The 15793-nt window shown below is 35.2% G+C and overlaps 1 protein-coding gene across 7 annotated transcripts in view; it reads right to left on the bottom strand.

Annotated features, from left to right (window-relative positions):
• Positions 1-280: 280 nt before the first annotated feature.
• LOC135198012 (glycine receptor subunit alpha-4-like) overlaps positions 281-15793 on the bottom strand; it is a 758459-nt gene continuing 742946 nt past the window's right edge. For all 7 annotated transcript variants that reach the window (XM_064225359.1, XM_064225361.1, XM_064225362.1 and 4 more), the window contains one exon: positions 281-980. In XM_064225359.1, coding sequence (XP_064081429.1) covers positions 858-980 — 123 coding nt within the window. In that variant the 3' untranslated portion in view covers positions 281-857. The remainder of the gene's footprint in view (positions 981-15793) is intronic.

Raw genomic sequence — 15793 nt, 5'->3', positions numbered from 1 at the left:
TGCTCTTGACGCTTGTGTGCCATTCTATCATTAGGTGTAAAGGGGTGAAGGGGAGTTGCTGGATGCTCTTCTTAGTTTCCTTAAGCTTACTTCTTACTTCCAGGTTCCAATCTGGAAGCTTTGGTGATGGGTCTGGCTGGCTTAGCTCATTGCCGTCAGCATCTGGCGACTGAAAAAACTTGTCATCGATTTCTTCAGTCTTGACTTTTATTGTTCTGTGAAAGCACTCGCCATTATCATTGGATTTTCAGAACGTTTACGATCATTTGCTTGAGAGAGAGAGAGAGAGAGAGAGAGAGAGAGAGAGAGAGAGAGAGAGAGAGAGAGAGAGAGAGAGAGAGAGAGAGAGAGGGGAAAATTTAATGCCAATCATTATTCTTCATTGATATCATTATCATCATCATCCAACTGATTAATTATTGACAATTACACCACTGCTTTACATATACATAATTCGTGCTGACACTGATTCGACTTGTGCAGGAAAGATCTCTCGATTTATTTACCACATGTGCAAAAGAGATCAATTGCAGAATCATACAATGACACAAAAACTATTTGCTTAAGTTTACTTCGTGATTAATTGAATAAACTCAATTTTATCTATGTTCTACCAGACACGATTTCCTTTCAGTGTCCATCTGTATCCACTTTACAGCCCAACCAGCCACCTACATTTTCACAGCAACAATCAAGTCATCACTTTTTCCCCGTCCGTGCTTTTCCACGCCAGCGGAATCATTCCCGATGTGTCAACTGGCGCAGCATCTGTCTTTGGTACTGAAGGAGGAGGAGGAGAAGGAAGAGGGGGAGGAGGAGCCATACCATCGACTTGGCCGACAGAAGGTCACGCTCTTTCAGACCCACTCGATGACGAACACGCTCCAGTAGACGATGTTTAGGACGGTAAAGGAGACGGGGAACAGGATGCGGGAGACCCGGTCGATCAGAATTGCCCTTTCGCGGAGTCGACTGTGTTTCTGTCAAGGAGAGAGGATGACAGTGTGAGACGTTGATCTATCACGATGCACATAAACTCATATATAATATATATATTATATATATATATATATATATCATATATTATTAACATATATATATACATATAATATACTATAACAAAAAGAGTGCCTTATCACAAAAAACATTTTGAAAGCATATGATTTAGAAATATATTAATGGTGCAACCTACCTCACCATTAAAATTATTTCTGAAGGGCAAAAGTTCCTAAAATTGCGGGGATGATGAATTGGTAAAAACAGTAACAAATTCTTAAGCTCTTCTTAGTTCAACACATTATTCATTTTGAATTTTTCATTCTGCATGTCTTTTAATTGGGTTATTCAACATTTGTAGATTATTATCAACATAAACAAAAAAGACAAGAGTACTATAAGCATAAATACAGTACTGAACAGAACTATATCCACCAGATTTGGTGAACTGAGGGGATCCGCAAGAAATCTTCAATTTTAAGAAAACAACACATTTCTACCAAAGGTATTGGTGCGAGATTTGCAGTTTTCTTTAAAGGTGAAATGATTCAAAACGGCAGAGATAACGAGATGGTTTCCATGGTCACATACAGTCAAAAGTATCAACTGAACTGGTTTGGAGATATCCTGCTAACTGATACAGACAGAGAGAGAGAGAGACTGGCAAACACAAAGTAACAGATAACACGGACAATGGAACTATCAGTAGTGCGAACAGAGCTGTTGCCTGTTTAACTATGAACAGACTAAATTACTATATTTTATATTTAAGAATCGATCAAGACAAATGAAAAATTCCCCAAAAAAGACCTATTGTCTTGATTTCCCAGCTTTTATTGTCCCGACTGTAACTTATTAAACTTAATAATTTTTCTAGCCTTTTACTCAACAGCATTACCAGGCATTAATATCAAAGTAATCTATCGCCAATCTCTTTCTCCTTCACTCTTTCTCTACACGCGCACACTCATCAACACTGAAACTGATATATAATATATATATATATATATATATATATATATATATATATATATACACTATATATATACATATATATAGCATATATATATATATATATATATATATATATATAGATATATATGTATATATACTATGCATATCATATGCATATATATGAAAGCAAGATCGTAGCTTAACAATTCCAATACACATACATACATACACACACACATACACACGCACACACACACATATATATGTATATATATATATATATATATATATATATATATATATAAAGGTATAAGCCACGAAGGAAAAATAAACAACAGAATTTCTGCAAGATCTTTCGACTCAACGTCCTTTACTTAGCATATAAACTGCCTTACATGAGGAATTGACAGTACAGGAAAGGTCGTATAACTGACAGATAGGGATTATAAGGAGATCAGTACCTAGAATCCGGCACACCTGGAGAATGAGTAACCTTTCCAAACAAGCATAAGCATGGGCAAATAAAAAAAAAAGATTAGGTCAATCTGCTCAGACACAGAGACAAGACAATTAAAGGATTATATAGGGCGACAGCTATTCAGATCTTTGGTAAACAAAAACTTATTCACACTACATAAACATACATATACAACGAAGATATCTCTATGGCAACTAATTTGTATTTAAGTCTGTAATTATATCTTTGAGTCATTCTTAAACATGTTACAAATACAAGGGTCTAAATGAAACAGGCCACGACTAATATTAAACTACAATGGGAAGTAAGTTGTATTATTGCAGATTCTTGCAAGTGCTGAACTACCAATCCAATTTATTCGGTGGTTGTTTTCACTTAAATGAATGAATATTGCATTAGATGTTTGCCCAGTTTTTACAGAATATTTATGCTGGTTTAATCTTACTTCTAAGCCCTTGCTCGACTGTCCGAGATAAAAAGAGGGGCAGTCCATACATGGAATTTTATATATTATGTTGTTGATTTCCCTGGGACCATTTTTTATTAACATTCCTTTTAGTGTGTTATTATAGGAAAAAACAAGGTTGACCTTAAAGGCTTTTAACAATGATTCAATGGTTTCAAATCCGTTAAAATAAGGCAAACTGAGAATGTTCTTAGAATTTTCTTTCTCCGTGTTACTTGCACTATAAAACTTTTTTGGGCTTTATTATAACAAATATCTAATATATGTGAAGGATAACATAAATCTTTCCCTATTTTTCTTATGTATTAAATTTCTTGATCATCCAAATATTGGAGACTGACAATGCGCAATGCTCGTAAAAACATAGAAGAAAAAATTGATATTTTGATGTTAAGATGGTGGCCTGAATAGAAATGAACATAAGTTAAGTTGTTGGTTGGTTTCCAATAAATATATACTGAATTTACATTGAAATGGTCCTCTATGTGTCAAAACATCTAAGAAAGAGAGACAATTGTCTTTTTCCAATTCTAGAGTAAACTTAATCGATGCTACCTGGTTATTTAAGTTAGAGAGTAAATCATTTAGATTAATATCAACAGGCAGAACAGCTAAAATATCATCAACATATCTATACCACTTTACAGGAATATAAATGATATTAGGTAAGTAGTGTTTTTCAAAAAATTCCATGTACAAGTTTGAGAGGAGTGGTGATAAAGGGTTGCCCATTGCCATGCCAAATATTTCTTGATAAAATTCATCGTTGAATATAAACTTACAATCACAAATGCACAACCTAGTGAGTGAAATAATGGGACTTATAGGTAGAGGTAATTCATGCTGAGTTAGTTCATTACTAAGATATTCTAAAATAGAGTCTATAGGGACCCTAGTAAAAAGAGAACATACATCAAAACTAACGATTCTATCAGTGGGGCAAAGAGTAATTTTGCTTAATTTATCAACTAAATCTAGAGAATTATATATATAAGAATCGGAGATGGTTCCAAGTAACGGGGACAAGATCTTAGTGATATATTTCGAAAGTTTATATGAAATTGAACCTACAGTCACCACCTCCTCCAAGTCTCTTGTGGGTGCACATTCGACCACAATCCGACTAAAGTTCCTGAAGAAGGGCTTTTCTGAACAAGTGCTCCCTAAATCCTTGCTGCCACGCCGTCTAAGAAGGTCTGACAATCCCCCATTCAACGAATTTATTGCCATGATGTTAAAGCAGCACATAGCAGCCGCCAAGCAAGAAGAGAAAGAAAAATTCAAGGAATTGGAAAAAACAAGGATCTCTTTCAATCATTCCATCCCGGCTGATTAGAAGGACTCGCTGCGACGGGAAATTTACGAAAAACTACGTAGGACTACAGATGCCCTGAAAAGGAAACTCAACAGAAAACTAAAAAATCTTATTGATAGCAGTGATTGGACCAATTGTGCACGTAGAGATTGTGTTGTAAACCTATCAAGTAAACAAATTAGTGAAAATGTTGTGAGTGCGCTTGGATATGGTTCAACTTCCTTTATAACGAGTCGACCTTCTGCTTTAATGATTGCGTCGTCCCTAAGTAAATTTGAAAAATATTGTGATCTTCCAATCATGTTGACATAATTAAAGGCATTGTGTACAAAGCTGCCAGTGTTAAGCATGAAAGTAACTTCCCTGCTCCCTGTAAGAAAAGTTTGACCGATTTTAAAAAGGACAATACTATCCACATTACAAAAGCTGATAAGTCGAATAGTATAGTAATTTTAGATAAAGCTGACTACATATCACGTATGCAAGCCCTACTGGATGATGATGTGACTTAAGAAAAAAAATCCCCTTGATCAAGTCATCAAAAACTTTAATAGCACAGTGAAAAATATCCTCAAAGATAAAACAGAATTACTAGGCAAATTGTCAGTCAAATCTTGCTACCTCACCTGTACGGATTAGACAAAACACACAAAGAAAATAACTCTATGCGGCCTATTATCAGTATTGTTGGTTCAATTTCATATAAACTTTCGAAATATATCACTAAGACCTTGTCCCCGTTACTTGGAACCATCTCCGATTCTTATATATATAATTCTCTAGATTTAGTTGATAAATTAAGCAAAATTACTCTTTGCCCCACTGATAGAATCGTTAGTTTTGACGTATGTTCTCTTTTTACTAGTCCCTATAGACTCTATTTTAGAATATCTTAGTAATGAACTAACTTAGCATGAATTACCTCTACCTATAAGTACCATTATTTCACTCACTAGGTTGTGCATTTGTGATTGTAAGTTTATATTCAACGTTGAATTTTATCAAGAAATATTTGGCATGGCAATGGGCAACCCTTTATCACCACTCCTCTCAAACTTGTACATGAAATTTTTTTGAAAAACACTACTTACCTAATATCATTTATATTCCTGTAAAGTGGTATAGATATGTTGATGATATTTTAGCGGTTCTGCCTGTTGGTATTGATGTAAATGATTTACTCTCTAACTTAAATAACCAGGTACCATCGATTAAGTTTGCTCTAGAATTGGAAAAAGACAATTGTCTCTCTTTCTTAGATGTTTTGATACATAGAGAACCATTGCAATGTAAATTCATTATTTATAGGAAACCAACCAACAACTTAACTTATGTTCATTTCTATTCAGACCACCATCTTAACATCAAAATATCAATTTTTTCTTCTATGTTTTTACGAGCATTGCACGTTGTCAGTCCCCAATATTTGGATCAAGAAATTGAATACATAAGAAAAATAAGGAAAGATTTATGTTATCCTTCACATATTTTAGATATTTGTTATAATAAAGCCCACAAAAAGTTTTATAGTGCAAGTAACACGGAGAAAGAAAATTCTAAGAACATTCTCAGTTTGCCTTATTTTAACGGATTTGAAACCATTAAATAATTGTTAAAAGCCTTTGAGGTCAACCTCGTTTTTTCCTATAATAACACACTAAAAGGAATGTTAATAAAAAATGGTCCCAGGGAAAGCAACATAATATATAAAATTCCATGTATGGACTGCCCCTCTTTTTATCTCGGACAGTCAAGCAAGGGCTTAGAAGTAAGATTAAACCAGCATAAATATTCTGTAAAAACTGGGCAAACATCTAATGCAATATTCATTCATTTAAGTGAAAACAACCACCGAATAAATTGGATTGGTAGTTCAGTAATTGCAAGGTCAAAAGATGTCTTATCACGAAATCTTTAAAATCTGCCATAATACAACTTACTTCCCATTGTAATTTTGATATTAGTTGTGGTCTGTTTCATTTAGACCCTTGCATTTGTAACATGTTTAAGAATGACCTCAAAGATATAATTACAGACTTAAATACAAATTAGTTGCCTTAGAGATATCTTCGTTGTATATGTATGTTTATGTATTGTGAATAAGTTTTTGTTTAACAAAGATCTGAATAGCTGTTGCCCTAAATAATCCTTTAATTGTCTTGTCCCTGTGTCTGAGCAGATTGACTTAATCTTTTTTTTTTTTTATCCATGCTTATGCTTGTTTGGAAAGGTTACTCATTCTCCAGGTGTGCCGGATTCTAGGTACTGATCTCCTTATAATCCCTATCTGTCAGTTATACGACCTTTCCTGTACTGTCAATTCCTCATGCAAGTCAGTTTATCTGCTGAGTAAAGGACGTTGAGTCGAAAGATCTTGCAGAAACTCTGTTGTTTATTTTTCCTTCGTGGCTTATACCTTTATTTATGGATTTATAACTTTCCAAACTTTCGTGATTCAGTTATACGTACATATATATATATATATATTATATATATATATAGATATATTATATATATATATATATATATATATTTATATATATATATTATATATATATATATATATATATATATATATGTATATATTATATATATATATGTGTGTGTGTGTGTGTGTGTGTGTATGTGTGTTCGTGTGTGTGTGTTCGTGTATAGAATTGTTAAGTGACGCTCTTATTTTCCTAACTTGGTAGGTAAATGTAGTTCCTGAGTTTTCTCTACATTAAAATATTGATATGTATAAAAAAAAATTTGACAACTGAATAAATGACAGAAACGTGTTATCTGATTAAAGCGCAAATGAGTTTGAAAGGTTTTCTGTAAGTAATTAAAGTCCAAATACAAAAGTTCAATAGACAAGTTTTAATCAATCTCATTTTATATAATCTATGTTATCGCCAGCCAATAATTTAAAACACGTAATACCAGTCTATTTATGAAGCCATTATCTCCTGCTATTCGTAAAGTGTCATTAAAAACACATTAATCGTAATAAACATCTTGCGGAGGCGAGATCTGTAAGGGACATAAATTTCCATTTCATACTCTAAGTACCAATAAATAATCATTAAAGGCATCCCCTGTTAACAGAGAACAATCTAATCGCTTCAGACTGCACCAGATTCACTCGGAAGACCGTCGAAAACTTTCAGGTTTTCCGTGAAGACTTTGAGGAATCTTTCAAACCAGGTCCCTCAAATGAATTGTGAAAACATTCCAAACTTTGCCCCGCTGAAATAAAATATGCACGCTATTGGTTCAGTTTGTCTCGTCGCCGACTTATATCAGCACGTATTTTACTTAAGCCAAGGCCTATATCGTTTGCCTTAACCAGGTTTATGATGAACCACCCAGAAGTTAGCGTGTAAATATCTGATGTAAGAGTCTGGCTTTGCCTTGATGAATGGCGTCACTGCGCTGGGAACGAACTCGGTGTCGTTGATTGTGAGTAACTGATACGGACCCAGATTCGGAGTGTTTATTTCGTCTTTCTGTAAAACCAATAACAGCAACCTGCTAAGCTTTTATTACGATGCATCGAATAGTAGGACTGTTGCTCTAGTCCCCATTGAATTTAATATTCCTGTGACAGAAATTCATTTCCAACAGATATCTGATAAGAATTTCCGATTTATGAGTCTTCCATAACGATGGCAGTGTCTTCCATAACATCAATTATGGACTCAAATGGGTAAAATCAGGTTTCGAACTTGTCTTGAGAATAAAAGCTATGCGAGCCTTGTTGATGCAGAAACCGAAGAGGTTATGACAGCAGTTCTGTGCTTATACAGCTCTTACTTTACAGACATTATTGTTGTATAATAATCCAGACGAACTTTAATTACACAACACTGAAAAATGCGACGGCAGGTGTCACGACAGTTCTCTCTCTCTCTCTCTCTCTCTCTCTCTCTCTCTCTCTCTCTCTCTCTCTCTCTCTCTCTCTCTCTGTCACAAACACACACACATATTTATAGCTACAAAAATGCTTAAGAAAAACAAAAAGCTCTGTTAAACACACAGAGAGTAGGGTTTCTCTACTTCAGGCGTAAACGAAAGAAAGTCAAATATTAACTTACAATGGGGGCCCGGGGGTGGCGGGGGGCTTGTTATTCCCCAAGTTCAACGCTATAGTTCATAAAACTTTCCCTTACGTCTAAGAATGAAAAGCAAAGGCTCTCTTAGGTGCAGCTGTATTGATACTCAAGTATCCCTCAGTAACAGCAATTAGTACAACCCAGGGCTTGGAAACGCATGTGCATACAAACATGGATTTAGATAAGAACCTGGCAGCAGAACTTTTTCCCTTCTGCAATAATATATGTACATATAAATGATGATCTACTCTCACCCCATTAAAGCTTGAATTATTAAGCGCATCTCAATGGAACTTCAAGGTGAGATTACTTTGGACGTCAGGATTCCTATTCGCTAGGTTCGGATGGCCTTTGGGAATATGACGTTTCTCCTCTTTTTTCCCCTTTTGAATTATACATCGGAAACACGGAACAGAGTACGCCACCATGATGGCTAAGATGTAAGTCAATAACCTTATTCGCATGCATCCTGGGAATAAGTTTGGCTATGTCCGATAATAACCAGCGTAAAAAAGAAAGAAAAAAAGTTAAACTTTCGACAACGTCACTCGAATTGAGATATCTTCAGTTCCCTTGCGTAGTCTCATTTTCATTCGTAACTTTGTTCCAACTACTCTACTTACTTTCATCTACCGACTTTAAAAGTCTTGGATGCCTCAGAATGGAACAATGTCGGTCTATGTTTAAGGACCGGAAAACTTGGGGTATTTGCTTATTGATGTACGCGTGATACAAATGAGTCTCTTTTGTTCATTCGATTTCATGTGTCTTTTATTAGGCCTTGCTGATCCTATTTTAGTACCACCATCTGATACGAATTCGTATAAGGTCTTTTGTAAAACTGACCTTATTTGGTGTCAAGACATAACTAACATCATGGAGAGCATTCAAATGGAAAGCTGGGACATCGTAAGCTTACAAAGACGGGGACAATTGCAAATTTCAAAACACCTTTCTTCACTGAAAATCTTTCAATAATTTGACTATGATTCACAGAAACCTGTGACTGTTCGGTTGACATTTCTTGGGCAAGTATCGCCTTTGAAAATCCTGACTGCCTGAGAGAACTCAGAACTGTAGAATATATTCAGTAGTACTGAAGTTGAAGATATATTATAGTCTCTGTTAATATTATTACGATAGCAGAAATCTAGTTGAATCCTGGTAAACTTTTCATGAACAAACTAGAGTCTTCTTCTACATTCTTCAGTACATATATGTAAGTGGTGTTCCTTTCAACGTTAATAGTGAGTCGCAATAAGCAAAAATTACAAAAGATTCCAACTTGGCCATTAACACCTGTGTTAAAACAGTTTTATTATCAATTTTCAAATCCATTTAAATCTTAACAAGATGATATGGAAGGCTACGGGTTCCGTTAACTACTCGCAAGCCCATTTTAGAAGCCTTGTGTTGTTGCTATTACTACTACTCCTTTCGCTGTCATAGCAGCCGCTCAAGAGATCCTGGTTTCAATATTTACATTTTAAGTGATGTCTAATGGTTGGGAGAAAAACTGTGTAAATCTTCCCATTTTTTACTGGATGAGTACACTGTTTTAACCAGAAAACTTTTATCATATTGCAAACATAAAAAGTATGGACGATGCTATAGTACAGGCGTACTCATCTCAAATGCAATATAATATCTATTTAGATGTTTCTCGTTTGTTTATATGGTGTTTTTACATTGCATGAAACCAGTGGTTATTCAGCAACGGAACCAACGGCTTTACGTGACTTCCGAACCACGTCGAGAGTGAACTTCTATCACCAGAAATACACATCTCTCACACCTCAGTGGAATGCCCGAGAATCGAACTCGCGGCCATCGCGGTGGCAGGCCAAGACCATACCGATCACGCCACTGAGGCGCTTTAGACGTTTTTCGTTATAATTTTAACAAAGTGGTAATAAACTCATCACTCAGCGATTGGGTTAACGACTATCAAAATCAACCTAGCACGGAACAATCATTCTTGTCTTTAATGTTATTTCATTACTAGCCTCCTGTCCTCATTTTATTCCCTCCTATTATGCTGGATTCCATATCTCTCCAACCTCAAATGATATGACGCTCAGTATTTCGAAAACAGCAACCACATTTTTATAGTGTTGTCCACTCTCAGCTATGCAGAACATTTCATACAGTCTCTGATTCTGTATTTATTCCTTTTTATACAATTGCACTGGCTTCATTTATGCCTGATGGGTTTCAGTGGGTGACAAAACACTTCATCTTAACATCCCCTCAAGTATTTTATTTCATATCTCAACCCACTGAAACCCATCAGGCATAAATGAAGCCAGTGCAATTGTATAAAAAGGAATAAATACAGAATCAGAGACTGTATGAAATGTTCTGCATAGCTGAGAGTGGACAACACTATAAAAATGTGGTTGCTGTTTTCGAAATACTGAGCGTCATATCATTTGAGGTTGGAGAGATATGGAATCCAGCTTGATGACCGGTCCTTTCTATATTCATCTTCACTTCAAAATTACTCCCACAGTTATTTATTTTAATAATGTGCTCGTATGTTATAAGAGGGTGCATATCGCGTGCGTTCATTTGTTATTTTTCTGTACCTTTCTCGCATTATACCAACAGCTTTCATCCTCTTTCCAATTAACTCTGGTTTACTGAATCAATCCGGCGAATTACTTTTTTTCTCACTGTTCAACACTTACGCAACTCACTACCTTCATTTGTTCAATAATTAAAACATTGCATCAATAAAATCCTCGTCTCAACCTGTACCCTCCAGTTCAGTGAAGGAAGCTATTCCAACGCTTCATCAAACAGTTATTTATTCAGAGCAATGTCGTCTTTTGTCTTCTAATAATGTTTTATGTCAACTTTTTCTCTGTGAGTTATCACATATAACTAGTTTCACTCAAATAGCAGAAAGCTCCGCTAATTTCTTAAGTAAAGGAATGAGTCGAATATATTTTTTCTCTCTCTCTCTGACTCTGCATCTCTATTCCATGGACTCAACTTTATATGAAGGAACACGCAGTCATGCCAACTACACTCACTTCGAAACGCATTTTCAAAGCAGTTTTCATTTCCTTTATTCTTTGCAATACTATTCTCCTTTGTCAGTCATTCAAGTAACCAAGGATATCAGACGACCGCCTTTATTAGAACCAGCTTCCGATTCCAAAGACCTCTTTTTTTTCTCGCTCTTCCTTTCTCTTCAAAGGCTGGGTAATCATCTCTTTCTCTCTCTCTCTCTTTTCCAATTCCTTTCTTTTATTACATAAAAAGATTTGTGGAAAAGCCAATGGAATTTTCATCAGAGTTCCTGTATTTGTGTAGGAAAAGAAGCATCCACTGAAATCTTTGTAGAGGAGCAAATCATCCAAAATTTGCAACGATAAAAGAGAAGAATAAACCGACCAGCCTCACAAAGACTGGCACTGAAGTACACACAGGGACATCAGGAAAAAAATGGAAGGTACCGCTCCCTATGCATATAAATGAGAAATCCTCGACAGGCTGACCATTTGACTGGCACAGATACTTTCTTTAGTCAACCGCCCCTACCACCATCCCCCACCCAACGCTTCACTCCTTTCATAAGGAAGTTCTCCTGCCTGCTTTAAACATGGCCTTAAGAGGGCCTTTGATCACTCAGTCACTGGAAAAGCAATCGATATTATTTCTCTAAAGAGACGTCACTTTAAAGGAACCGACAGAGAATGATGTTTAAAAAATAGGAATCCTAAATCAGACGGGCGAATGAAAACATAAAAGCACCGACACCAAATAAAACTTGGGGAAAACTGTAATGTAAAAGCAAAAGGTATCATGGCAACTGATATTCTGTATGTAAGGACAACAGGCACCGTGCAAATTGGCGTATACTCTATATATATGCTTAAGGGCCATGAAGCAATTTAGGGTTCGTTTATAACTACGGGACATGAATTTTGATGAAAGGTCGAGAGTTTTATCGGTAGGTAGAGCTTTACACAAATATACATATCTTCAATGGAACTTAACCAAGCACATTTACATTTGCCATAATGGCTAGATATAGACAAACAGTCTGAAGGATAAAATGATAATCAGCAGAACAACGTTTTTGAGTGTATATTGCACTGAGCACCTCCTATGACCAAAGAGGACTGTGTATCCAAAGGTTACCACATTGAGACGTCTTGTCTCGTCTTTTGTGAAAAAAGCTAAGTTTTTGAAACAGAACTGTAGCCAGAAAAAGCAAAGTGCAAGAAATTATCAATTCCATTTGTCGATGCTCCTGCTACGGCGAGAGCATATGTGGAAGAGAATCCCAAACTCGCTTTACAAAGGTGGAAGAACAATCAAATAAACCTCATTTTTCTTCACACACACACACATATGTACATTCATACGTTTTATATATATATTCTCAAATATTAAGCTGCAAATATTAGTCATTATCAAAATCATTCAACCTCGGAATAAACACTGAAGGGGAATTTATAAACGATAAGTGATCCAGTAGCCAACTTCACTGAGAGAGCAAAGATCTTGACTGAGAGGTCGTCGTTCCCCAACCGGTCGGCGTTCACCTGGTGACGGATAGTTTATCACGGATAAATTCCTCTTTGGTGTTTATTCCGGGGGTTGATTCAATTTTATATCAAACGGCATTTGCAGCTTAATGTTTGTGAATATGAAAAGTTCCACGGCGTATGTGACGAATTACACACACACACACACACACACACATACATATCCATATATATAATATATATTACTATATATATAAATATATATATCTATATACTATATATATATATACATATATATATATATATATATATATATATATATATATATATACTATACACGTATACACACACACACACATATATATATACTGGTAAAAATGAAAACTGTCGTATTAATACATAAAAGATTATTCTTGGAAATTCAATCAAAGCAATCCTCCTGACCATTCTGAAGGGGGACTCGTTCTATCTTGGAACGCCTACGAAGCGTACTAGTGTTAATTATGATCAAAATAACGACTACATTGTAATTACACAACAATTTCCATCATACTCATCAAAAAGAAAATACATACGTTGGTCCTTTGCTGCAAAATCAAATGGCGTGTAAATGCAATAGCAACAATTACACATGTCTTCACTTTACTAACTAGTGTTTAGCACTTAATACTACATAATGTTGGAACAATTATCGGACACCTCCTTGCATGAACAGGCCATCTACGGCACGTACAGATCAACATCTTAAACCTTATAAGGTTTAAGATGTTGATCTGTACGTGCCGTAGATGGCCTGTTCATGCAAGGAGGTGTCCGATAATTATGGTTATATAGACAATCTGGGACGTACTTTTAGCTCAAACTATTTTCAAAACTACCTTCAGCTAATCTATGAACAAAGCAAATATTCAGACAAAACATTTACTATCTAATGCAACTATTTCCAGTTAATTTGTTAACAACAGATGCACATATTCTAACTTGAACACAAATGCTCACCAATGAATCAACCTGGGAGGGAAAGTACACATCAAGGGATCTATGCTTTACATTGGATTAGTAAAAATCTTTTGTTCTGGTGTGGAAAACAAAGTTCACTGAAAGAATAAATGTATCAGAGACAGGTAAAATACAAAAAATGCGAATCATACCGCAAACAGATAATACCTGGGAGGCCTAGAGAGAGAGAGAGAGAGAGAGAGAGAGAGAGAGAGAGAGAGAGAGAGAGAGAGAGAGAGAGAGAGAGAGAGAGAGAGAGAAGAATGGATATACAACTAAAAATTAAATGAAGAGGGAAAAGTCTGGCTCGATTTTAATTCCTAATGTGTGATTATTGTCTGAAAGTTTCAGTAGTTTAAACAAAACCCAAAATATATGGTTTCACAGCTTCATAAAAAGTAAAATTTATTGAGTCGTTGGATTTACTCAATGAAGGCTTAAGTTTGTGCATCGCCAGTATATTCGACTGGATCAGATGTGACCTCTCTCATTCGGATTAACTTTTTTCCTGATGAAAAATAGTCTATTGTGCCTCATTGAAACTGTTGTTTATATCAATGCAGTTAAACTGAATTTTCATGAGAAAAAGACTTTACACACTTTTTTATTTTGCATCAATTCTTTATAGCCACTGAAAGGATATTTCTTCTATTACTGGAAGCGAGAAAGAATGAAGAGGATGTATTATTCGTCACGTTAAAACCTCTGAAAATAATCTTCAGTATAACTTGTGGTGTGGTACTTTCCTGTCACCCAACATCACTATCAATGCACATGTACATTCCTGCATTACTGCGCATATGTATACATACACATTTACACATGCACACAAACAAATCTATATATCTGTGTGTGTATATATACTGATATACTATATATATATATAATATATATATATATATATATATAATATATATATAATTATCTATATATATCTATATATATATATATATATATATATATAATATATATATATATATATATATATATATACTTATGCACTTTTGAAACTGGTATCGCTGTCGTTTAAAACTGTACCAGGCGCCATTTGAGTCATTCAAAATACCTCACAGAAACGTTGAACAGTATCGCGGTCAATCCTCACTCCTGATGGGTAAGTTCGATGGCTGTATTCAACTTACAAAAGGGGCAGCTGAATCGGTATTAGAATATCTCACAAAGGAATTCACTCATTTTGATTAATCACTAACACAGTCATTTCGAATGAATAAAACTGCGTTTTTTTGTGAGTTTCTGTTCATTTTCAATAGAAAATCCTATAACCAAACAATTGTTATGTCAGAGGGTAATCCTCTATCACCACTTCTCGCAAAAGTATTTGAATATTTTTTTTATTCAAATACCTATTCCATGGCTTTGGTATGCAGATGGTATTTGGGTATCATACCTAAAGACGGCGTTATAGTACTTAACCTCTTGGGCAACTGAACAATCCAGTCCTGTCTATCAAATTCATTCTTAGAATAGAAAGAAGGTTGCTTGCCCTTTTTTAGACAATGTTATACGATTTTCAGTGTACTACATTTAGTATATGTATATGGAAAAGCAACATATAATTTAACTGCTGTACATAGTAATATAAAAATCTCTATTGTCTTCAGTGCTTCAGGGAGCATTACGTGTTATAAGTTAAGCATTCCTGGATAACGAAGTACAGAGCACTAGTAAAACAGGTAGGGACCTACGTATGTTACCCAGCTCATATTTTGGATACTTGCTACAATTAAATTGTGAAGATATTTTATAACAAAAGTGACAGGGATAAAGATTTACATACTCCATTTGTTCGCCTTACTTTACCGGCTTTGAGTCAGTCAAATCAAAATTGAAAATATTCGGTATGAAAGTAATGATTTCCTATAATAACTCTGTATATTACATACTCATCAAAAATTGTTCTCGCCAGAGCAGCAACACTTTTGCAAAATTCCCCTGAGATTAATTTTATTTGGCCAGAAGAAATCC

The sequence above is a fragment of the Macrobrachium nipponense genome, chromosome 21 (genome assembly GCF_015104395.2).
Source record: "Macrobrachium nipponense isolate FS-2020 chromosome 21, ASM1510439v2, whole genome shotgun sequence".
Classification (NCBI taxonomy): domain Eukaryota; kingdom Metazoa; phylum Arthropoda; class Malacostraca; order Decapoda; family Palaemonidae; genus Macrobrachium; species Macrobrachium nipponense.
This window is presented reverse-complemented; position numbering and strand designations above follow the sequence as displayed.